General features: G+C 40.5%; 1 protein-coding gene across 2 annotated transcripts in view; it reads right to left on the bottom strand.

Annotated features, from left to right (window-relative positions):
* Positions 1-26897, bottom strand: part of NLRP3 (NLR family pyrin domain containing 3) — a 53441-nt gene that overhangs the window by 26288 nt on the left and 256 nt on the right. Inside the window, exons 2-7 of one of the 2 annotated variants that reach the window (XM_019438493.2) lie at positions 26229-26557; positions 21113-21211; positions 18632-20393; positions 15832-16002; positions 13696-13866; positions 8326-8496 (exon numbers count right to left, since the gene is read on the bottom strand). In XM_019438493.2, the coding sequence (XP_019294038.2) occupies positions 8326-8496; positions 13696-13866; positions 15832-16002; positions 18632-20393; positions 21113-21211; positions 26229-26511 (2657 nt within the window). In that variant the 5' untranslated portion in view covers positions 26512-26557. The remainder of the gene's footprint in view (positions 1-8325; positions 8497-13695; positions 13867-15831; positions 16003-18631; positions 20394-21112; positions 21212-26228; positions 26558-26897) is intronic. The other variant, XM_019438494.2, reaches the window with a different exon arrangement.

The raw sequence follows: 26897 nt of genomic DNA, 5'->3' as shown, positions 1-26897 counted from the left end.
GCCAGCATAATAAATAATTTTGCCCAAGCACAAAAGCAGCAGTTGAAAAGTGTCTTGGGAATACGTGACAGAAATTTATTTACTAATCTCAAAACATGTGTTGGAGGTGCAGGGGTCTTCAGAAGATTTCTCTGAGAACAAAAGTGCTAGTAGGCACCATTTCTCTTTTTTTTCCCAAGCCTAGGTAGCTGGAAACGTGCAAGAGTCAGCATTAACATTATGGTGGATAGTATCCACCTATCTTGGTAATACTTCATGCCCTGCTGTGTTCTTCTGCAGACTCACCACATCCAAATCACCCACCTCAGTAAGTGTCCATCCAAAGTGGCTCCTGCCCCACCACAAACAGCAAGCAGCCCCAGCAAGTAGTCCCACTACTCCAAGGTGACTCCTGCCCTGGGAAGATAGGGAAATAACCCACACACACCAGCATGACCACAGTTTTAGCAACTAAACCTTTTAGCTGACTACACAGGAAGAATGCCCTGCCACTTCATAAACGTACATTTGTCGCAGAGAGGCTAAGTACAAACAGCTAATCTGACTGCAGACCTCACCTACCTATGAGACTATGGCAGCCTCAGAAGGCCCTTCAACAGAGCAAGAACCAAACTCTGCTCACTTCACCCACAGCAGCCACAAGATGGTGTGTGCAGCCCACGTAGGAGAACATCCCTGGAATGCCTGGTTCTGTTGACCAGGAACATTGCATCATAGGGAACCACAGGATCTCTTCTACACAAGGTCACTGCTTTCAAGACCAGGAGATATAGCCGACCTCCTTAATACATAGAAACAAACACAAAGAGTCAGACAAAATGAGGAGGAAGAGGAATATGTTCCAAATGAAAGAACAAGACAAAGTTACAACAAAAGAGCTAAGTAAAACATAGATAAGCAATATGCCTGATAAAGAATTCAAAGTAATGGTCATAAAGATACTTACTGGACTTAAGAGTGGATGAACCTCAACAGAAAGATAGAAAATATAAAAAAGAACCAGCCAGGATAAAGAATCCAATACAATCCAATACAAATACAATAGATCCAATCCACTAAAAGATACACTAGAGGGAATCAACAGCAGATTTAAGGATACAGGGGAATGGATCAACCATCTAAAAGATAACGTAACAGAAAGAAAGCAAGCTGAACAGCAAGAAGAAAAAAGAATAAAATATTACAATAGGTTAAGAAAACTCAGTGACATTGTCAAGCATAACATTCACATCCTAGGGATCCCAGAAGGAGAAGAGACAGAACATATTTGAAGAAATAATAGTTGAAAAATTCCCTAATCTGGGGAAGGAAATAGATCCAGGTCCAGGAAGCCCAGAGAGTTCCTAACAAGATGAACCTAAAGAGGTTCACACAAGGACACATAATAATTTAAATGACAACAAAGTAATGATCAAAAGAATTCTAAAAATTTTCAGCAAAAGTATTGCAGGCCAGAAGGGACTGGTATGACATATTCAAAATGCTGGAAAGAAAAACTCTGCAACCAAGAATATTCTATCCAGCAAGATCATCATTCAGAATAGAGAGATACAATATTTCCCATATGAACAAAAGTTAAAGGAGTTCATCACTACTATACCAGCTTTACAAGAAATGTTAAAGGGGATGTCTTCAGTGGAAAGAAAACACATAACTAGCAGTAAGAACATTATAAAAGGAAAAAAATTCACCGGTGAAAGCAAACATTCAGTAATGGTAGTAGATTAATCATTTACAAAGCCAGTATGAAGGTTAAAACACAAAAGTAGTAAAATCAATTATATCTACAAACCTCAGTCAAGAGATACACAAAATTTAAAATAAGATATAAAATATGGCATCATGTACATACAACATGGGAGGGGAGTAAAAATGTAGTGCTTTTAGAATGTGTTCAAGCAACCATCAACTTAACATAGACTGTTATATCCATAAGATGCTATATATGAACCTCATGGTAACCACAAATCAAAAACCAAAATAAATACACACACACACATACACAAAAAGAAAAGAATCAAAGCACAACACTAAAGAATGCCATCAAACCACAAAGGAAGAGAGCAAGAGGACAAGAAAGGAACTACAAAAACTACCAGAATACAATTAACAAAATGGAAATAAATAATGCTTATCAATAATTACTTTAAATATAAATAGGCTATGTATTCCAATCAAACATATAGGCTGACTGAATGGATAAAAAAAAATAGACCCATCTATATGCTGCCTGAAACAACTCACTTCTGACCTAAAGACACACACAGACTGAAAGTGAAAAGATGAACATATACCATGCAAGTAGAAAAAGAAGAAAAAAAAAAAAACAGGGCTGCAATACTTATATCTGAAAAAACAAACTTGAAAACAAAGACTGTAACAAGAGACAAAGAAAGGCACTATGTAATGATAAAGGGAACAATTGAAAAGGAGGGTATAACAATTATAAGTATCTATGCACTGAACATAGGAACACCTAAAACATAAAGCAGTTATTAACAGACACAGAGGGAGAACATGACAGTAATACAATAATAAGGGATTTTAACACCCCAATTACATCAGTGGATAGATCATCCAGACAGAAAATCAAAAAGAAAATAGTGGCTTTGAACAACACATTGGCCAGATGACCTAACAGATATACATAGAACATTCCAATGAGAAATAGGAAAATACACATTCTTTTCAAATGCATATAAAACGTTCTCCAGGAAAGATCACATGTTAGGCCACAAGACAATTGTCAGTAACTTTAAGAAGTTTAAAGTTATATCAAGCATCTTTTCTGACCTCAACAATATAAAATTAGAAATCAATTACAAGAAAAAATCTGGAAAGATCACCAATACATGGAGGTTAAACAACATGCTACTAAACGATGAATGGCTCAACCAAGAAATCAAGGAGGAAGTTTAAAAAAAAAAAAACATGGAGACATATGGAAATGAAAATACAACAATCCAAAATTTTCGGGATGCAGCAAAAGCTTTTCTAAGAGAAAACTTAGTAGCAATAGAGGTCTACCTCAAGAAACAAGGAAAATTTCAAATAAACAACCTAACCTAACACGGGAAAGAGAAAAATAAAAAAGATGAACTAACAAAACCAAAAGCTAGTAGAAATAAGGAAATAATAAAGATTAGAGCATAGATGAATGAAATAGAGATTAAAGAAACAATGAAAAAGATCAATGAAATCAAGAGCTGGTTCTTTGAATTTACAAACAAAATTGATAAACCTTTAGCCAGACTCATCAAGAAAGAAAGAGGACTCAGAAAAGTAAAATAAGAAATGAATGAGGATAAATAACAACCAACCTCACAGAAGTACAAATGAGTATAAAAGAATATTATTTAAATGTATATGCCAACAAACTGGACATCTTAGGAAAAAAAATAGATAAATTATTAGAAACATAATTTTCCAAAACTGGATCAGGAAAAGATAGAAAATTTGAAGAGACCAATTAAAGAAATTGTATTGATAATCAAAAAACTACAGACAAACAAAATTCCAGGACCAGATGGCTTCACATAAATTCTACCAAACATTTAAAGAAAAGTAATACCTATCCCTCTCAACTATTCCCAATAGAAGAGGAAGGAAAATTTCCAAATTTATTCCATGAAGCCGGCATTACACTGATACCAAAACCAGTCAAAGACACAACAAAAAGAAAACTACAGGACAATATCCCTGATGAACACAGATGAAAAAATTCTCAACAAAATATTCAACAATACTTAAAAAGTCATTCATCATGATCAAGGAGGATTTATTCCAGGGATGCAAGAGTAGCTCAATATTTGTAAACCAATGTGTAAATCACACAAACCAAGTTGTAAATCAATGAACAATTGATTGGTTTGTAAATCACAAACCAATTTGTAAATCAATGTGATACATCACTTTAACAAGAGAAAGGATAAAAACCATATGACCATCTCAATACATGCAGAAAAATTATTTGACAAAATACAGCATCCATTCATGATAAAAACTCTTAACAAAGTGGCTTTAGAGGGAACATACCTCAACATAATAAAGGCCATTTGTGAACAAGCCACAACTAACATTATATTCAATGGTTAAAAACTGAGAACTTTTCCTCTAAGATCAGGAACATGACAGGATGTCAACTCTCACCACTTTTATTCAACATAGTACTGGAAGTCCTAGCTGCAGCAATCAGATGACAACAACAACAAAAGGAACCCAGAGTAGTAAGGAAGAAGGAAACTCACTATTTGCCAATCACATGGTACTATATATAGAAAACCCTAAAGAATCCACCACAAAAACTATTAGAACTGATAAATGAATTCAGTAAAGTTGCAGGATACAAAATTAATATACAGAAATCTGTTGCATTTCTACATACTAATAATGAAGTAGAAGAAAAAAAACTAAGAAAACTATCCCATTTACAAATACCATATATTTCATTCATATGTGGAATCTAAAAAACAAAACAAATGAACAAGCCAACAACAACAACAGCAACAACAACAACAAAACAGAATCAAAAATACAAAAGAACAAAGTGGTGGTTCCCAGAGGGTAGGGGAGTGAGTGAAATAGGTAAAGGGGATTAAGAGGTACAAACTTCCAGTTATAAAATAAATTAGTTATGAAGATGAAAAGTACAGTATATGGAATATAGTCAATCAGATTGTAATAACGTTGTATGGTGACAGAGGGTAACTACACTTATCTTGGTGAGCATAGCATAATGTATAGAATTGCCAAATCTGTTTGTTGCACACCTAAAATTAATATAACATTGTATGTTTACTTCAATTAAAAAGCAAAAACAGTGGTTGCTAGGGATGAGCAAAAAGGAAGGATGAATAGGGCAAACACAGAGGATATGGGGGCAGTGAAACCACTTTCTATGATACTATAGTAGTAGACACATGTCATTATACACTTGTCCAAACTCATATAATGTACATAACTAGGAGTGAATTCTGATGTAAACTGTGGACTTTGGGTGATTATGATGTGTCAGCCATTAGTTATAACAAATGTATCACTCTAATTATGTTGATAATGGGGGACACTATGTATGGTGGGGACAGAAGGTATGTGGGAAGTCTCAGTACCTTCCTTCAAACCCTGCTGTGAATCTAAAAGTGCTCTAAGATATAAAAATCTATTTTTAAAGGCTAATAAGCAATAAAGCAATATATAAGTTTAAGACCTGTTTTTCTGATCCATCTCTATACATGTTGTTTTTGAAACTAAGGGGCATATGAAAGTTCCCAGTGAGTGTAAAAACATCAGTAAAAAAAACGAAAAAGAAAACCAGTGGTGAAATCCCCAGACCACAGGAAGCAAAGTCAATGCAGGACCCAAAGAAGAGGAAGCTATAAAATTAGCAGGAAAGACTGAGTAGCACCCCAAAAACAAGAGATAAGAGTTTCAGGAAGAAGATGAGTGGAATTAAAGGCAACAGATGTCAACTAAAATAAAAACTGGGAAAGATGTACAAGTTACAGCCAGGACCGCAGAGGGCCACCAGAGAGTCTATGCTCTGGGCCTCTTCCCTTCTGTTCTTTTCCTGGAGTATTTCTTCTCCCCTGGCTTCTGCATGGCTCACACTTTCACTTCATGTAGTACCTGATCCAATGGCACCTGATCTGAAGGTGGGCAAGAAAGTAGCCCTCATCGTGATTGCAGTTTTTATTATACTATTTACGTGTGTTGTATATTGTCTGACTGTCTAGAGTCTAGTGTCTGTAGCCCCCATAAGAATGTCTGTAAAAACAGACTCTTGATCTCTTACTCACTGCCACTGTCAGCACCTACAAGTGACCAGAAACAAAGTAGCCAAAAGATATCTGTTGAACTAACCAAGAGCAGCAGAAGCCAAATTGCTGAGGTAGACTAATAAGGAGAGGATATGGAGGCATTCAATAAAGGCCTCTTCAAGGAAAGAGATACGGTGATATGTGAGGTTGGGCTGATGTGACAGGTAGGAGACATCAGAGTGTTATGAACATATAGAGGTTTTAATTATGGATTAATGGATTATTCCTCAGTAAAGAACCTTCTTGCTCTATTTTGCCTTGGTGCTGATCTGATTGGTATTTACATCAGTAATGTGAATGAAGACATTTACAATTCGCTTGTTGTAGGTAGAGGTAACATGGACAGAATCACAATTCAAAGATGCCTAAACAATCAGTCAAAACAAAGACAAGATGGAATTTAGCAGAGGTAAATGTGAGGTCCACACAGGTCGGAGAGAGCAGGATGTAGAAGCCCTCTAGAAAGTGCAGCAGCAACACATCATGAGACAGTGTTTACTGGAGTTAAGGGAGCAGACAGTGGGTTCCACAGCCATCCAGCTGGGTGTCCCAAGGCAAAGGTCCTAAGCGCTCTTAGTCTCACTTCCTCCTAATTTAAATTGGAGACACTGATACCTACCTACTTGGCATAATTTTTATGAGGCCGCTGAGATAAACTATGTTAAGATCATGGAAGAGCAATGATACATGTTTAAGTACATGATTATCAGTAAATATTTTTTGTGCCATTATAAGAAATATGTTTGGTCTTTGTCCCCATTTCCTGGCACAGAGCTTCTAAAACCCTTGAAATATCCTAAATGTGTTTTTTTTAATCCCCCTAAGTGGAAATTAAAGAATTTCCTATCTGTCTATTTTGCTATTCAAAGAAACCCCTTTTTAAAAATTTTTATTTGTTGTTTTGAGAGAGAGAGAGAGCAGGGACTGGGGAGGGGCAGACAGAGAGGGAGAGAGAGAATCCCAAGAAGGCTTCCCACTGTCAGTGCAAAACCCAACACAGGGCTTGAACTCACAAACTGTGAGATCATGACCTAGCCAAAATCAAGAGTTGGAGGCTTAAGTGACTGAGCCACCCAGGCGACCCTCAGAGAAGCCCTTTTTGATCACATCTGAGTTTATACTAATGAGACGACTAAAGGGAGGCCATAGGTGGCCTTAGGATGGGGTGGGTCACCAGAATGACAAAGTGATTAGAGAATTGGAACTTTCAGCCCTACCCACCAACCTCAAGGAAGGAGAAAGGAGGAAGGCTGGAGATTAAACTCTATAAAATGTCTTGGAAAATAAGATTTAGAGCCTTCTGGGCTGGTGAATGCATCCATGTACCAGGAGGGTAGACTGTCCCAACCACATGGGGACAGAAGTTCCTGTGTTCCAGACCCTTCTGGACCTCACCATATGTGACTCTTCGTCTGGCTGTTTATTTGTATTTTTCATAATATCTTTCATCATTAATGTAAATGTAAGTTTTGTTTCTCTGGCTTCTGTGAACTATTCTAGAAAATTTTCAAACCTGAGGAGGGGAACATGGAAACCACCAATTCATAGCTGAGTCAGAAGGAAGTGCAAGTAACCTGTGCCCACTGCTTGCAATCGGTATCTAGCATTGCCAGTGTGTGGAACATGTATGACTGAGCCCTGAAGGGGTGGGGGTCTGCACTAACTCTGAGTATATAGCGTCAAAATGGAATTGACTTATAAGACACCCAGTTGGTGTCTGCAGATATTTGGTTACCAGAATTTCACATTATTATTTACACATGTGAACTTGTGATCTGATATGACTGCCAAAAACAAGGAAATAACAAGTTCCCCCTGAGACAGTACAGTACCCTGCCATGGGAGGTGAAAATTCCACCATACATCATTAAGAGTATCAGGTTTGGATCTGGGCAATGTACTTCAAATAGAAACAATAACAGAACAGCTCTTACCTAGGACAGCATGACTACATAGGTAAAGATGTGAAGCCATATCCTACCTGAGCATTTAGAGTCATCCAGGCAAGAGATGAGAAGACCTAGAGTGTGAGTATTGTCTCTGGGGAATTGAGATCCGCATCTCTCAGCAGAACCCAGTGGAGTTGCGGGGGGGAGGGGGGGGGAGGTGGTGCAGAACAGGGAACAATGCACAGAAACCAAAGAAGGTGCTGCATAGAAATAAGAACTCTCTGCTCTGCAGTGGCCACATTGTGCAGCAATGACTGGTGTGCTTGGAAGTGTTCACACACAAAACCGGTTACTATCCATGTGAATGTCTTAGAAAAAAGTGTTTCACTCGGTGGAGAATTGGGCTGCACAATCCCTAAGGTTTCTTTCAACTCTAAGAATTTCCAATTCTGTAGTCATAAATACCTTACTAGCAGAAGGTAGTATCTAGTCTGTCTCCTCCATTCTCTACCCTCAACTCCATCGTATAGTCTTTTATACCGCAACCCCCATCCACATTTTCCAAACATACATCCATGGAGAGAACATGCTTTTCTGCTGAGATACCCATGAAGACTTACCCCAGTTTCTGCAGCTTACATTGTGGATGCTTTGCTTTTTCACATAGAATTCCAACTCCTGAGTCTCCCAGCGCATTTTCCCCCAAGTAGAGTCTGGTCAGGGACTGGCTGGTGCTCAAGACGGATGCCAGGTCCTCACAACATGCTGATGTGAGACAGCAACTGACCAACCTTCCATAAAGATGGCAGAATGTCATAAACCTTCTCTTACCTCTGTGAGTCAAGGATGCACGTGATCTGATGCTACCTCTACTCCCATCCATACATGGGAAAAGTGGGCCTAAACTCTATGCTAACTTTTTATTTCATTTTATTTGGTGTAATAGAAAGTACCATCCAAGCCCATGCCAACTCCACATCTTTTCAGCTCCCTATACTTACTTTTATTGTGTTAAAATATACATGCGACATAAAATTTACTCTCTTTAAGTGCACAATTCAGTAGCATTTAAGTACATGCACATTGTTGTGTGACCATGACCACCATCCATCTCCAGAAGTTTTTCATCTTTCCAAACTGAAACTTGGTATCCACTAAACACAAATTCCCTGTTCCTCCCTCCCCCAGCCCCTGGGACCCACTATTTGTATTCCTGCCTCTATGAATCTGACTATTTTAGGTACTTCCTATAAGCCAGATCATATATATTTGCACTTTTTAATCTGGATCATTTTAATGAGTATAATGTCCTCAAGATTCATTTAAATTCCTTTTAAGGCTGTATGCATGCATATACCACATTCCTCCACCCCAAATGCCACCCCAACCCCACCCTATACCACATTTTTTAATCCATTCATCCATGGGTATTGAGATGTTTCCACCTTCCAGCTATTGTGAATAATGCTGCTATAGACACATGTGTACTAATACATGTTTGGGAGCCTGATTTCAGCTCTTTCCTATATATAGCCAGAAGTGAAAATGCTGGATCATATAGTGATTCTATTTCCAATTTTTTGAGGAACTGACGTACTGTTTTCCAAACCAGCTGTACCAGTTTACATTCCCATCAGCAATGTGTGACGGTTCCTAATTCCCCATATCCTCACCAACACCTGTTTTTCATTTTGTTTTATTTTTTTAATTGTATTTTAGAGAGAGAGAGAGAGAAAGCAGGAGTGGAGACGAAAAGAGAGGGAGAGAGAGAGAGAATCTTAAGCAGGTTCCATACTCAGCGTGGAACCGACCCAGGGCTCCATCCCATGGCCCTGGAATCCTGAATGGAGCTGAAATCAAGAGGTGGACATTCAATGGACTGAGCCACCCAGGCTCATGCTCGTTACTTTTTTTTTTTTTTTGCCATTAAAATGGGTATAACTTGGCCTTACCATTTTGAAGTGTTTTCTCTTCTTCAAAATTCAAGTCTCCCAGAATCATTTAGTGAGAGCTGCATAAAATATCAAGTGTCTGCCACTCTTGTGTTAGCACCTCTTTTCCTATTTAGTGTGGAGACTAAGGGCTTGTCATAAAGTCCCAAAACCCTTCTGGAACAATGCATTATGGGGGTTTTATTTTCTCAGCTAGACTATAAATACCTTAAAGGCAAGCATGATATATTTGATTACTTAACTTCCTTTCTAAGGTTTGGTATGTGGCTCTTCCCACAGGAAACACTAACTGACTGAATTATTGATAAACACTGGGAAATCTTCTGAGCAGTGAAGGTCATTCTCATGCTAAAATCTCCCATCTCTGGGTTGCAGAGTTCTAAATTCTGCATCCCAAAGCAGGAGAATATACTTTCTTCTCAAGTGCACATGGAACCTTCTCCAAGATAGATCACATACTGGGTCACATTTTATACATAAGTATAAAAGAATTGAGACCATATCATGCATACTTTCAGACCACAATGCTATGAAGCTTGAAATCAACCACAGGAAAAAGTCTCAAAAACCTCCAAAGGCATGGAGGTTGAAGAACACCCTACTGAAGAATGAGTGGGTCAACCAGGCAATTAGAGAAGAAATTTAAAAATACATGGAAACAAATGAAAATAAAAATACAACAATCCAAATGCTTTGGAATGCAGCGAAGGCAGTCCTGAGAGGAAAATACATTGCAATCCAGGCCTATCTCAAGAAACAAGAAAAATCCCAAATACAAAATCTAACAGCACACCTAAAGGAAATAGAAGCAGAACAGCAAAGACACCCCAAATCCAGCAGAAGAAGAGAAATAATAAATATCAGAACAGAAATAAACAATATAGAATCTTAAAAAACTATTGAGCAGATCAATGAAAGCAAGAGTTGTTTTTTTGAAAAAATAAACAAAATTGATAAATCTCTAGCCAGGCTTCTCAGAAAGAAAAGGGATATGACCCAAATAGATAAAATCATGAATGAAAAGGAAATTATTACACCCAATCCCTCAGAAATACAAGCAATTATCAGGGAATACTATGAAAAGTTATATGCTAACAAACTGGACAACCTGGAGGAAATGAACAAATTCCTAAGCACACACACATTTCCAAAACTCAAACAGGAAGAAATAGAAACTTGAACAGACACATAACCAGCAAAGAAATGGAATCAGTTATCAAAAATGTCCCAACAAATAAGAGTCCAGGACCAGATGGCTTCCCAGGGGAATTCTACCACACATTTAAAGCAGAGATAATACCTATCCTTCTCAAGCTGTTCCAAACAATAGAAAGGGAAGGAAAACTTCCAGACTCATTCTATGAAGCCAGCATTACTTTGATTCCTAAACCAGATAGAGACCCAGAAAAAAAAAGACAACTACAGCCCAATATCCCTGATGAATATGGATGCAAAAATTCTCAATAAGGTACTAGCAAATCGAATTCAACAGGATATAAAAAGAATTATACACCATGATCAAATGAGATTCATTCCTGGGATGCAGGGCTAGTTCAACATTTGCAAATCAATCAATGTGATACATCACATTAATAAAAGAAAAGATAAGAACCATATGATCCTGTCAATCGATGCAGAAAAAGCTTTTGACAAAATTCAGCATCTTTCTTAATCAAAACCCTTGAGATAGTCGGGATAGAAGGAACGTACTTAAACATCATAAAAGTCATTTATGAAAAGCCCACAGCTAATATCCTCCATGGGGAAAAACTGAGAGCTTTCTCCCTGAGATCAGGAACACGACAGGGATGCCCACTCTCACTGCTGTTGTTTAACAGTGTTGGAAGTTCTAGCATCAGCAATCAGACAACAAAAGGAAATCAAAGGCATCCACATTGGCAAAGATGAAGTCAAGCTTTCACTTTTGCAGATGACATGATAGTATACATGGAAAACCCGATAGACTCCACCAAAAATCTGCTAGAACTGATACATGAATTTAGCAAAGTCGCAGGATACAAAATCAATGTACAGAAATCAGTTGCATTCTTATACACTAATAATGAAGCAACAGAAAGACAAATAAAGAAACTGACCCCATTCACAATTGCACCAAGAAGCATAAAATACCTAGGAATAAACCTAACCAAAGATGTAAAAGATCTGTATGCTGAAAATTATAGAAAACTTAGGAAGGAAATTGAAGAAGATACAAAGAAAAGGAAAAACATCCCGTGCTCATGGATTGGAAGAATAAATAATGTCAAAATGTCAATACTACCCAAAGCTATCTACACATTTAATGCAATCCCAATCAAAATTGCACCAGCATTTTTCTCGAAGCTAGAACAAGGAATCCTACAATTTGCATGGAACCACAAACGGCCCCGAATAGCCAAAGTAATTTTGAAGAAGAAGACCAAAGCAGAAGGCATCACAATCCCAAACTTTAGCCTCTACTACAAAGCTGTAATCATCAAGACAGCATGGTATTGGCACAAAAACAGACACATAGACCAATGGAATAGAATAGAGACCCCAGAATTGGACCCACACAAGTATGGTCAACTAATCTTTGACAAAGCAGGAAAGAATATCCAACAGAAAAAAACAGTCTCTTTAACAAATGGTGCTGGGAGAAGTGGACAGCAACATGCAGAAGGATGAAACTAGACCACTTTCTTACACCATACACAAAAATAAACTCAAAATGGATGAAGGACCTGAATGTGAGACAGGAAACCATCAAAACCTTAGAGAAGAAAGCAGGAAAAAAACCTCTCTGACCTCAGCTGCAGCAATTCTTACTTGACACATCTCCAAAGGCAAGGGAATTAAAAGCAAAAATGAACTATTGGGACCTCATGAAGGTAAAAACCTTCTGCACTGCAAAGGAAACAACCAACAAAACTAAAAGGCAACCAATGGAATGGGAAAAGATATTTGCAAATGACATATTGGACAAAGGGCTAGCATCCAAAATCTATAAAGAGCTCACCGAACTCCACACCCAAAAAACAAATAATTCAATGAAGAAATGGGCAGAAAACATGAATAGACACTTCTCTGAAGAAGACATCCAGATGGCCAACAGGCACATGAAAAGATGCTCAATGTCACTCCTCATCAGGGAAATACAAATCAAAACCACACTCAGATATCACCTGACGCTAGTCAAAGTGGCTAAAATAAACAAAACAGGAGACTATAGATGCTGGCGAGGATGTGGAGAAATGGGAACCTTCTTGCACTGTTGGTGGGAATGCAAACTGGTGCAGTTGCTCTGGAAAACAGTGTGGAGGTTCCTCAAAAAATTAAAAATAGACCTACCCTATGACCCAGCAGTAGCACTGCTAGGAATTCACCCAAGGGATACAGGAGTGCTGATGCCTAGGGGGACTTGTACCCCAATGTTTATAGCAGCACTCTCAACAATAGCCAAATTATGGAAAGAGCCTAAATGTCCATCAACTGATGAATGGATAAAGAAATTGTGGTTTATATACACAATGGAATACTATGTGGCAATGAGAAATAATGAAATATGGCCTTTTGTAACGACGTGGATGGAACTGGAGAGTGTTATGCTAAGTGAAATAAGTCATACAGAGAAAGATAGATACCAAATGTTTTCACTCTTATGTGGATCCTGAGAAACTTAACAGATGACCATGGGGGAGGCAAAGGAAAAAAAAAAAAAAGAGGTTAGAGAGGGAGGGAGCCAAACCATAAGAGACTTTTAAAATCTGAGAACAAACTGAGGGATTGATGGGGGTGGGAGGGAGGGGAGGGTGGGTGATGGATATTGAGTAGGGCACCTGTTGGGATGAGCACTGGGTGTTGTATGGAAACCAATTTGACAATAAATTTCATATTTAAAAAATAATAAAATAAAATAAAATAAATAAAATAAAATAAAATAAAATAAAATAAAATAAAATAAAATAAAATAAAATAAAATAAAATAAAATCGCCCATCTTGGCTCATTGAAGCCACAGCTCCTGCTTTCCTCACGAAGGAAAATATCTCAGACTCACCAGAGCTTCTTCAGATTGCAGAATACATGCCTCAGTCCCACACAAAGAAGTCTGATTCCAAAATCTCCCAAGCTGTTGTGGCTCAGATCCAATTCTACCAGCTTCTGATTGCTGCTCAGGACCGAGGAGATGTTGAAGCAGCACTGATAGGAAAGGCAACACCGCCCCAACCTTCATGTCAAGTACAGAAGCAGAAAGCATCAGAACACAGGCTGCTTATCTCGTCACTGCCTTCCAGTCTAAGCTTGTTTTCAGCACCAAACAGGGGCACTTGTGGTCTCATGTCACAAAGGGAAAATCTTAACCAAACTTATGTAAAGTGTCATCCTATCAGAACTCCTGCACACAGCCTGAGACTTACTGTGAAAATCCCTCACGTGGGCACTACTCTAGGGCTTTACCCATCTACTTCTCTTTGCTAATCTTGTCCCCATTGTTCTGTTTGATGATTAAATCCCAGCCTTCCACCTACACTGAAATAGCAGGAAGCTCTAATTCTTGACTTGTTTTACAACCACACACACACACACACACACACACACACACACACCGCTATCACCATCACCACCGACAACAACTATGTGTCCCTGTCAGAGGAGCAAGAATAACATTCTCCTTTCCAGGACAGTAGTTCATCATCCTAGAACCTGCTAATCTTCCTTTCTGCCCCCATTTCCACACCAACTAGAAGTAAATGTATGACTAAATCACTGTGGTAAAATAAATCATTATCACCCATGTCTCCTGGTTTGTGTCTCACTCTCTGGAATCACACAGGGACACCCACCAGGGAGGTGGGGAGAATGGCGTGGGATAGATATAGAGAGACAGGTAAAGAGCCAAAAACAGACCTTGAAGGCAAGAAGGGGATTTGTAATTTATCAAAATAGCAGAGAGAAGCAAAAGAATGGCATGATCAAAGTAGAATTTTCTAAATAACCCTCTGACTTCTATATAGAGACTAGAATTGTAGGTGGTGAAAGTGAATGTGGGGAGACCAGTCAATATTCATTAAGTATGTATTTTTGAGCACTAATGTTTGCTGAGACACTTATCCTGACATTTCAGGGACAATGGAAAGATAAACATGAATCCTGACCCATGAAGCTGATGGTCTTGGAGGCCATTACAAAATCCAGGCAAGTAATCATGGTTGCTGGACTTGGGCTAGTGGTTTGTATAGGAGGTAAAATTGATAAGTTTGGTGTTGGGGTGGGTATGGTGATCAAGAGAGGGATTTATGAAAACACCCTGGAGTGGTAGACTCTAACGCTGGCTGTGTAGCCCATCCAAAATGCAGATGTGTTATGGAAGAGAGTTTGGGTGATGTCTCAGACACCTGTGTGCTCCTCTTGAGGCATGTAAGTCTGACTCACAGTTTGGGCTCAGAGCAACCACTCTTTATTAAGAAAGCTAAAGGAGAGTCCCTGTGACATTTCAATGTATACAAAATGTTTTGATGGGGTCCAGCCTAGGTAGCCGTTATACATGATGAAATTCTCTGATTCTCATCTAAGAGGATGGCCGGTGAGAAAATGGAAGACCTTGAAGGTCAGGCACTTTTTGCCACATCACCAACAAATGACTTAATTTCATTTCTCCTTCATTCTTCCCCATTTGAAACTTCCTGAACAACTGGCCTCCAATTCATTCTGCCTTCCCACCTCTTATAGGCTGAATTGTGTCCACCATTCCTTCCAAAAATTATACGTTGAAGTCTTAATCCTAGGATTTCAGAATTGTGACTCTATTTGGCGATCAGGCTTTAAAGAGTTAAAAGTGGTCATTAAATTGACCCCCATCCAATGCAACTGGTGTCTTTGAGGATATCAGACATGAATACAGGGACCGTGTGAAGACACAGGGAGAAGACCACCATCTGTAAGCCAATGAGGGAAGCCTCAGAAGAAACCAGCCCTGCTGACATCTTCATCTTGGACTTCTGGTACTGTGAAAAAATGAATTTCTGTTGTTTAAGCCTCTGGGTTTGTGGTACTTTGTTATAGCAGCCCTAGAAAACTAATAAACCACTTATCTGGACCCTGAGGTCTTCCTCCAGGCCTCCCTAAATCTCATTCACACACACACACACACACACACACACACACACACACACACACACATGCAGGTTCTTACCACAATCTCTGAACATTACAGCCAGGACGCTGGAGCATCTCACATAACACCATCATCCCTGGGTCCCCCAGAGCATTGTCACTGAGGTTCAGTTCCGTGAGGTTCCAGCTAGTGCTTAGGACTGAGAAGAGACCCTGCCAAAGGCTAACAGTGAGATGGCAGTTCACCAACCTAGAAATTGTAAGGAAGGAAGAAAGAGAGAAAGGAAAATCAGGAGTGGCTTGGCACCAGACCAAGACTTCCCAAGCATTATAAAATGACTTACAGAGGTTGCCTGGATGGCTCAGTCAGTTAAGCATCTGACTCTTGATTTCAGCTAAAGTTATGATCTCACAGTTCATGGGATTGAGCCCTGAATATAGCTCTGTGCTGACAGTGTGGAGCCTACTTGGGATTCTCTTTCCCTCCTTCTGTCTCTGCCCCTCCCCTGCTCTCTCTCTCTCAAAATAAATAAATAAACTTAGAGAAAAAAAAAAAGAAATGACTCACAGAAACAAAGATTGCATACTGAGGAATAACAAAGGCTAGGGGGCCCTGGTACGACTGTCCTACACACCTTATTATGGAAATGGCTTGAGCCTGTGACTGGCTGCCTTTGTGCACCCCCTATCCCCTCTGTCAGATGTCCTTCTCCTCCCCTCTCATTGGTCAGCTGTCCTGCCCAAGGCCATGGACACTCTGGAAGTGATTCAGAGCCTAGTTCTGACACTGGTTACATAACAGCATCTGTGATGCTCTCAAAAACCCCTAGGCCAGGCCTCTCCATAGGAATAAGTCAGAATCTCTGAGATGGGACCAAGCATATCAATGTTTTTAAGACTTCCAGTGCTTCCAATGTGTAGCTCATGTTGAAATGCAGATTCTGACTTTGTGGGTCTAGGACTGGGCCTGCAATTCTGCACTTCTAACAAGCATGAGGTGGATGCCCATGCTGCTGGCTTCAGAAGGTTCCAGAACTCACAAAGCAAGCTCCTACCTTCTGAAGAACATAACTGTCATCTAGCAAGATGGGTGTCAGGCTTTTTATCAGGACTTTTAGTCTAAGTCTCTGCAAGCCTTCTCCATGGCTGTGTAAGCATGGTCAGGTCTCTTCTCAGACTGGTTTTTAGGGCCCTAATGAGCAGGTATGCCTCCTTCCCTCACTTCCTGTCTCTTTCTCCCCCCCATCCCACCCCCCTGCAGCTATTCTGAACTATTTCCCACCATAGAGACATATCCTGCTTCCCCAACTCCTGCCTTATGAACCCACTATCCCCTCTGTTTGAGCTGCCTTTGCCCATGCTTGGCTCCTCATGATCCATCCTTCAGAGTCCAGCTGCTCAAGGGCTCCCCACGGTGGGCTTCTGGTGCATCCTGCAGGTGTTCTTGCCATAGATGATTCCTCCCTATAGTCCATTCTTGTGTCCCAACTGTCCCCACAACCAAACCTTACATCACTGTGAGCAGGGCCTGGGTCTCAGTGACACTGAAGCCCCAGTGGGTGGTCCTTGATGACCAAATGATAAATAAATATTATCCTGGAAGTGCTGCCAAGAGGGACAGAGGGAGATGAAAATTCATTGCTCCTAGTAGAAGGGCCAGCCCCCTATCTCTTTAATTTTGTCTCATGTCGAGTGTTTTTTTTTGGGGGGGGGGGATTGTTTTTTTTGTTTGTTTTTGTTTTGTTTTGTTTTGTTTTTGCAGGTTAAACTCAAGCACATGCAGAGCATCTACCTTCCCACCGTAGCTGTGGCGCTGTCCAAGCAGGGATTTCAGAGGTCAGGGAACTGAACTGCTTTGCTGTACAGACACAGAAACTGGCTTCCAATCCCCTGCAAAGTCGGTGAACAGACCTTGAAGAGGGTGCTCTTGAAGAGGAAGACCTTGGTGACTTCCTTGTTATAAACACAGTGTGAAAGCTTAAAAATACCTTCTCCTTTCCAGCCCTATTTCCTTCAGTTTCTCTCATTATATTTGTTCCAATGAAGTCATGTCAGTCCCCCATAGTCTCCTACATACACTGCTCCTCAGACCATATTTATACTTTGTTACACAGACACCACTGCCAAAATCCCTTTACCTTCTCCTACACTCACTCACATCCTACAGATCATTCATGGCAAGCTCCAACCTCACTCCTCTGAGAAACTTCTCCCTCCAGCACCGAAGGCCCTCTATCCTCTCTGTTCCTGGGACAGTCACTGTGATTGTTTTGCTGCTTGGGAATTGACTGGATACTATGCACTAGAGCCCCAAGTAGATTACAAGCAATTTGAGTTCACAACACTTGCATTCAACTCTCTTCCCCACGTAATACCTTGCACTGAGTTCACATCCACCAAACGTTTATTTTGTTGTTGGTGGTGGTGGTGTTGGCTTTTTTCTCATCCATTTGTCCACTTACCTTTCCTCTACTAGTCAATCTCTGCCGCTGAAGGAGTCTGGTAGAAATGGGTGGTGGTGGCATTATTATGTAGCTGTTGCAACCACATTTTTTAAATGCTTATTTACTTATTTTGAGAGAGCACGCACACTAGCAGGGGAGGGTCAGAGAGAGAGGAAGAGACAGAATCCCAACCAGGATCCATGCTGTCAGTGCAGAGCCCGATGTGGGGCTCGATCTCATGAACTATGTCATCATGACCCGAGCTAAAATCAAGAGGCTGATGCTTAACTGACTGACCCACCCAGGTGCCTCTGTTGCAACCACATTTTAAAGACAATTGAGAAGTGGGAAGAGAGAAAGTGCCCAGAGAAAGGTGACTAGAAAGTGAAGGCAACACTACCATTCTACCACCTGCCTGAAGCCAAATTGTCTTACCGGTGAGTATAGGCAGCATGAGGATCTAGGAGGACACAGTGGTCCACCTCACAGTGTTGCACTTCCTCCTCCTCTTCCTCCTCCTCTTCCTTTGGAGAGTTATGAAGCAACCTCAGGGAAAGTGATTCCACACCTTGACAGTTCTCAATACAAAAAGAAGAAACTACATGGTCCATTCTGGTAGAGAGATTGATGTCAATTTGGGGGAAATGGCCCATGGCCTTTTGCACAAAGTCCTCCTCTTGCATCTCATATAGACAGTAGAACAACTCCAACTGGCTGGGCTGGATCTGCAGATTCTTGGCCTTGGCTTTCTTTTCAATCCATTTTAGCAGCTCCAGCCTGATTTGCTGAGATATCTTGCAACTCAGTTTTTTCTCCAAGTAGGAGGTTCTCTCCTGGTTGACAAGGCCAAAGAGGAAACGGACAACGAAAATCAGATACCCCTTTTCAAACTTGCCATAGTTTTCCAGAAGGACTGTCACATCTCGGTTGGGAAGCTTGGAACCACTCAACAGCAAGCTCCCTGTGTCTCCCTGTCCCTCCTCTTCCAGCAAGTAGTACATGGCAGCAAAGAATTCCTGGAAGGTCATGTGGATGAAGCTGTAGAATTTCTCGCAGTCCACTTCCTTCTGGAATAGGTTGATCCTCAAGAAAGCAGATACATCTGCCTTCTGAAGGCCATGATTCCTAAGGTCGCACTCCTCAAACAGGATTTTCTGGTTCCAGATTCCATCTGCGGCCAAGGAACAGAGACCCCGGAGGTTAGTAGAGACATCGTGGTTCTGGTTCCCTCTGCGGGATTGCAACAAAGTGGAGAGGAAGAAGATGTACACTGCAGTGGTGGTCTTGGATGTCTGGGCAAGACTCTTGCCACTGTCCATCTGCTGCTTCAACCCAGTGCACACAATCCAGCAGACCAAGGGGATAAAGCACATGGTGAAGAGGATCTCATTCTCCTGAATCAGCCTGAAGGCCTCCCTGGCTTGCTGCTCATCTGAGAAATACTTGAAAAAGTATTCCTTTCTTTTGGCCTCTGAGAAACCCAGGATCTCCACATGACGGGGCCGGTCCAGCAAATGCTGTAGTTTCTCCAGAGCCACAGGTCTCGTGGTGATAAGTAAAGAGGCCTCGGGAAGCAGCCTCTTTCTGATGAGGCTGCTCAGGAGAATGTCTCCCCGCTCTACCTTCTGCCAGTTTGTACAGAGCGCCTCTGTGTGCTCATCAAAGGCACCCTGAAGTTCATCGAAGCCATCCATGAGGAAGAGAATCCGAGAAGGCTTGCTCACAATCTTGCATATGGGTGGGTTTGGATCTGGGCAGCAGCTGACAATCAGGTCTCCCAGGCTCCTCCGTGTCCCGAGACTCACTTCCCGACAGTGGATATAAAACAAATAGTCAAACCTGTCCTGGTAAATTTTCTCTGATGCCCAGTCCAACATGATCTTCCTTGCCAGTATTGTTTTCCCAATGCCTGCTGCTCCCTGGAATACCACCGTGTGAACAGGCTCAGAGTGTTGGTCGTCAGGCTCAAACAGTAATTCCACATTCAGGGAGCTCACAGGGCTGTCCAGCATCTTGGCTGAAGTCCTGCCAATGGCCAGGAGCTCATGTTCCCTCTCTTGCTGGTTCTTGTGTTCCTTGACAAGACGCAGCCTGGTATAGCGTTTGTTGAGGTTCACGCTCTCACCCAGACGAGCATTCCTATCTTTGATACACTGGAATCTGCTCCTCACATGTTTTTTGTACTTCTTACAGTAATCTGAGGCAAAACAGAAAGGTAGACTTTGGGAGAAGCCCAAGCACACGAGAGCTCTCAACAAGGGTCTCTGGTCCATAGGGAGTGATGACCAGAGCTAAGAAATGGAAAGTGCAGGTTCTCTTCACTGCACAGGTACAGACGGTCCCAGAAAATCTAGGATGTCAAAATCTTCCTATACACAGCTGAGCAGAAGAACAGCAAGGTGCCACAGGCACTGTCACCTACTAGAAAATCCTTTTCTACAATGTTTATTTATTTATTTTTGAGAGAGAGAAAGAGAGAGAGTGCAGGGAAGGGGCAGAGAGAGAGAGAGAGGGAGAGAGAGAGAGACTCCCAAGCAGGCTCTTCACAGTCAGCTCAGAGCCTGCTGCAGGGCTGGAACTTATGAACCATGAGATCATGACCTAACCCAAAATCAATTTTACCAACTGAGCCACCCAGGTGCCCCCAGAAAGTCATTTATTTTTCTTCTATCTTATTCCTTTAGGCCGGCATCCCATACTTTTTAAAACCTGAAACACTCAATCGCCTCCCCTTAGTGACTTCCCTTGGGACTGCAAGGAGCCATGTGAACACTGATCTGTTTCTTCAGCTCTAGTGGATTTCCTGAAATGGGCCTCTGTACCCCCAAGGAGCAGGAACATATAGGATGAACAAGCTTCCCAGCCTCCAAAGCAGGATTTCCAAACCCAATGGGAAGCACTATTCCCATTGCTTACCCTTCTTTTTTTTACAAATAGAGATTCTGGATAGGTACCCGAATAAACCCATCCACTCTTCTTCAAGGCTTTCTTCCCGGTATACCACATGTGCATTATCTGAAAACAAAAGGAAAAAGAAATACAAATTTAAAAGACAGGACTCCTGACTAAGGTGACATAATTCAGACCCAGTACCCAACAGCTGGCACAGCTCAAAGTCCCCTGTTCCAGATCTCTCCCAAACAAAAACAGAGCTCAGAGCTGCAAATGACAGGTGTGCAGCTGGACATCCACTTCGTGGCATTCATGCACTTTTAAATGTCTAAATATCCCCAAGATGGCTATGGACCAGCAGGATTATCCTTCCCTGCCCCCAAATGTCTGAAATTAGTCATACCCACATTCTTAGTCTCCCAAAGTAAGAATTACCAATCAAGTTTGTCTAACTCAGTGGTTCACTATCCCAGCTGACTTGAGATTCACTTAGGAAGCTTTAAAAATATTGACTCTGAGGTGCACCTGGTAGCCTAAGTTGGTTGAGTGTCAGACTCTTCATTTTGACTCAGGTAATGATCTCATGGTTTAGAAGTTCCAGTCCCATGTCAGGTTCTGTGCTGACTCCTGGAAGCTGCTTAGGATTCTCTCTCTCCTGCTCTCTCTTCCCTGCCCCTGATTGTTCCCTCTCTCTATCTCAAAATAAATAAAAACATATTTTAAAATACTGATTCTTGGACTCCACCCGCAGTGATTATTTTTCAATTTATCTGAGGTAGGGTCCAGCACCATTGTGTATAATAATAGATAAATAAATATAAAATAAAAGTTATATATATATATATATATATATGTGTGTGTGTGTGTGTATATATATATATATATATATATATATATATATACATATATATTTCTTTTTTTAAATATAATTTATTGTCAGTGGGGCGCCTGGGTGGCTCAGTCGGTTAAACTTCCAACTTCGGCTCAGGTCATGATCTCACAATTCATGGGTTCAAGCTCTGTGCTTAACAGCTCCGAGCCTGAAGCCTGCTTCAAATTCTGTGACTCCTTCTCTCTCTGTCCCTCCCCTGCTCATGTGCTCTCTCGCTCTCTCTCAAAACTAAATAAACAGATTATATATATATATATATATACCCACATTCTTAGTCTCTATTATATATATATATATATATATATATATATATATATATATATAATTTATTTTCAAGTTAGCTAACATTCATTGTATATAGTGTGCTCCTGGTTTGGGGGTTAGATTCCCATGATTCATCACTTACACACAACACCCAGTGCTGATCCCAACAAATGCCCTCCTCAGTGTCCATCACCCATTTTCCCCTCTCCCCCATCCACCCCCATCAACTCTCAGTTTGTTCTCTGTATTTAAGAGTCTTTTATGTGTTTTCCCCCTCTCTGTTTGAAACTAATTTTTCCCCTTCCCTTCCCCCATGGTCTTGTGTTAAGTTTTTCAAGATCCACATATGAGTGAAAACATATGTTATCTGTCTTTCTCTGACTTATTTCACTCAAGATAATACCCTCCAGTTCCATCCATGTTGTCATAAATGGCAGGATTTCATTCTTTCTCATTGTCAAGTAGTATTCCATTGTATATATAAACCACATCTTCTTTATCCATTCATCAGTTGATGGACATTTGGGCTTTTCCCATAATTTGGCTATTGTTGAAAGTGCTTCTATAAACATTGGGGTACATGCACCACTTTGAATCATCACTCCTGTATCCTTTGGATAAATTCCTAGTAGTGCTATTGCTAGGTTATAGGGTAGTCCTAGTTTTAATTTTTTGAGGAACCTCCACACTGTTTTCCAGATCAGCTGCACCAGTTTGCATTTCCCCACCAACAGTGAAAGAAGGTCCCCATTTCTCCACATCCTCACCAGCATCTGTTGTTTTCTAAGTTGTTAATTTTAGCCACTGTGACAAATGTGGGGTGATATCTCAGTGTGATTTTGATTTGTATTTCCCTGATGATGAGTGATGAGCGTCTTTTCATGTGTTTGTTTGCCATCTGATGTCTTCTTTGGAAAAGTGTCTACTCAAGTCTTATGCCCATTTCTTCACTGGATTATTTGTTTTTTGGGTGTTGAGTTTGGTAAGTTCTTTATATAGTTTGGATAAAAACCCTTTATCTGATATGTTATTTGCAAATATCTTCTCCTATTCTGTCAATTGCCTTTTAGTTTTCTTGATTGTTTCCTTTGCAGTGCAGAAGCTTTTTATCTTGATGAAGTCCCAATAGCTCATTTTTGCTTTTAATTCCCTTGCTTTTGGAGATGTGTTGAGCAAGAAATTGCTGTGGCTGAGGTCAAAGAGGTTGTTGCCTGATTTCTCCTCTAGGGTTTTGATGCTTTCCTGTCTCACACTTAGGTCTTTCATTTATTTTGAGTTTATTTTTGTGAATGGTGTAAGAAAATGGTCCAGTTTCATTCTTCTGTTTGTAGCATCAATATATTTCGAAAGCTCCAACATGCATCTACAGTTGAGAATCATAGATCTAAACAGTCACTAAATTACACATCCCAAATAAGCATTTCACCAGAGAAATTAAAGTACAATAGAACAAGTGCTAAGCAACCAGGGGAAATATTTGAGAGATAATTTTAGATGAGCAGGAACCCAAGAGCAACATAAAAGATTCCTGGTAAGGGGGCATCTGGGTGGCTCAGCTGGTTTACTGTCCAACTTCAGCTCAGGTCATAATCTCATGGTTCATGAATTCAAGCCTCACGTTGGGCTCTGTGCTGACAGCTCAGAGCCTATAGCCTGCTTCCGATTCTGTGTCTCCCTGTCTCTCTGCCCCTCCCATGCTGCACTCTGTCTCTCTCTCTCAAAAATAAATAACCATTAAAAAAATTTTTTTAAGATTCCAGGTAGGTGTCTACTTATTCTGAATGCAAATACTATTGATAACTCGGTCACAAAACAAAATCTAAACATTAACTCAAACCAAAACCATGACTTAATTCTTAATCTAAAACCTAACCCTACAATCTTCTCCCCCTCAACAAAAACAAAAACAAAAACAGACTTCTAACCCTAGTTATAATTCTTCCATCTCAGATCCCAGTTACAGAAGCCAAGATAGCATAGTAGTTAAGAGCCAGAATCCAGCCCAAGGCACACCTGGCACTGAATCCAGGTCTTGGATCTGACTGAAACAGTCTCAGGCAACCAGAATCTCTTTCAGACTCACTTCAAGTTGTTGGCCAATCTCCAGAATGATCTTCTATTTGCAAAACTGAAACTCTATAACCATTAAACAATTCCCCATTCCCCACTGCCTGCAGCTCCTAGCAACCACTTTCTGTCTCTATAAATTTAACCACTGTAGTAGCTCTTATAAATGGAATCATACTGTGTTTGTCTTTTTGTGTCTGGAGTGTCTTATTTAGTAATGAAACTGAAAGTTCATTTGAAAGTGCCAGCCTCATGGCGCCTGGCTGGCTCAGTTGGTAGAGCATGCAACTCTTGATCTAGGGGTTGTGAGTTCAAGACCTATGTTGGGTGTAGAGCCTACAAATAAAATTTTTAAAAAATGCCAGCCTCATGGAGTTCTTACAAGGAATTACCAAAATCCATAAAAACTGCTTAAGCGAACCACTTCTGCCACTATGATTATTACACCTTAATTTGGTTAATTAGTATATAAGTAAGGACACAATTTTAATTATATTATTATATGCATTTTTTATAACATCCTGCTGCTGTGCATCCCCACCTCATGCCCCCATTATCATGTTTCTCTCCCTCATTATGTCCATATCACTGACCCATTTGCCATACTTCTCCTGATCTGCTGATTCATTTTTATTCCTCCTTTCTATTAGCTCAACATCATCATCCTGTGATCTTCTAGGTTCCTTTGAGCCCTTTCCTGTACCCTTCCCTTGTTCAAAACATCAAGCCAGAAAGAAAAACTCTACCCCCAACATGTCCACAGTTCCTAGGGGGTAAATGGGCCATGAGTTTGATTTTTAAAGGAGCTAGAAGGAAACCAAACTGCTTTCTTCCAATGTCTCATGGCAGTATCATGAGAGGAAGAAAGAGGATAAAGCCAAGATGATAAATGGAATTATTAAAAAACAAAGGTTAACTTTATTGCATCAAAAGATACCATCAACAGAGTGAAAAGGCAATCCATGGAATGGAAGAAAATATTTGCAAATCATATATTTGATAAATAGTTAATATCCAGGACATAAAAAGAGTCCTCACAAGTCAACAACAGCAACAACAAATACCCCAATTAAAATATGGGAAAAGGGAGTTGAATAGACATTTCTCCAAAGATAAACAAATGGCTAAAAACCACATGAAAAGTCATTCAGTATCAGTAGCCAATCAGGAAATGCAACTCAAAACTGCAATAAGATATCATCTCACAGCCATTAGAATAGCTACTATCAAAACAAAAATAAAATAAGTTTTGGGGATGAGGAAAAATTGGAACCCTTGTACACTGTTGATGTGAGTGCAAAATGGTGCAGCCACTGTGGAAAACATTATGGGAGTTCCTCAAAGAATTGGACCTAGAATTACCATATCATCCAATAATTCCACTTCTGAACATACACCCAAAGGAACTGAAAGCAGGGTCTCAAAGAAACTTGTACCCACATGTTCCTACCAGCATTAGTCACAAGAATCAAAAGCTAGAAGCAATCTGAATGTCCACTGATGGATGAATAGGTGAACAAAATGTGGTATACATATACCAGGGGATATTATTACACCTTAAAAAGGAATGAAATCATGTCATGTGTGACAACATGGATGAAGCTCAAGGACTTTATCTTAAATAAAATAAGCCACATACAAACAAATACTTTATGATTCAATTTATAAGAGGTACCAAGAGTAGTCAGATTCATAGAGACAGAAAGTGGTGGCTCAAGAGGCTGAGGGGAAGGGAATGGAGAATTGTTATTTAATGGGTACAGAGTTTTGTAAGATGAAAAAAAGTTCTGGAGATTGATTGCACAACATGACTCTGCTTAACACTACTGAACCATATGTTTAGAAATGGTAAGAGTAAATTTTATGTTATGTGTATTTTATCACAATTTTTAAAAATGTTGTCTTCCTTCCACTCACCCCACTGTGGCTCATCCCTCTTAGCTTTTTCATAAAGGTCTCTCCTGTTGATTGCAGCAAAAATCCACACTGCCATGGCCCATGCTTTCTCCTCACCATTGAAGTCAATCATCAAAGTAGCTAGATCCATGTGGTCTGCCTTCTCTGTCTGACTCCGAGGGAGTGGGCTGAACCCCTTTTGAGAAGGGTAGTCTTCTAAGTGCATCTTGAATTTCTTAAAGTCTGTGTCCCCCAAATCCTCCAGGTAACGGGCCAACTTGCAGCGGACACTTGCCATGTTCATCCGTGGCTCTGGTCAGGGTCTTTGGGCATAGGTCCACACTGGGAAGCTGGAACAGTGGAAACAGACAGGTAAGGAGAGTCATTTTTAAATTCTGACTTCTTTAGAGAGAATGAAACTATGAAAAATCCAGAATACAAAACAAAAACTATAACCCAACTGTGAGTTGCCATCTTTAATTTTAAGAAGTGAACCAGGGGCACCTGGGTGGCTCAGTCAGTTAAGTGCCCAATTTTGGATTTCAGCTCAGGTCATGATCTAGGGGTCATGGGACTGAGCCCCACATCGGGTTCCATGCTGAGCCTGGAGCCTGCTTGGGTTTCTCTCTCTCCCTGTCTCTGCCCCTCCCCTGCTCATTCGCATTCTCTTTCTCTCTCAAAATAAATAAA

This window comes from Panthera pardus, unplaced genomic scaffold (genome assembly GCF_024362965.1).
Source record: "Panthera pardus isolate Hobbes unplaced genomic scaffold, ASM2436296v1 HiC_scaffold_1, whole genome shotgun sequence".
Taxonomy (NCBI): domain Eukaryota; kingdom Metazoa; phylum Chordata; class Mammalia; order Carnivora; family Felidae; genus Panthera; species Panthera pardus.
The sequence above is the reverse complement of the archived record's forward strand: the minus strand, read 5'-3'. Positions and strand labels throughout refer to the sequence as shown.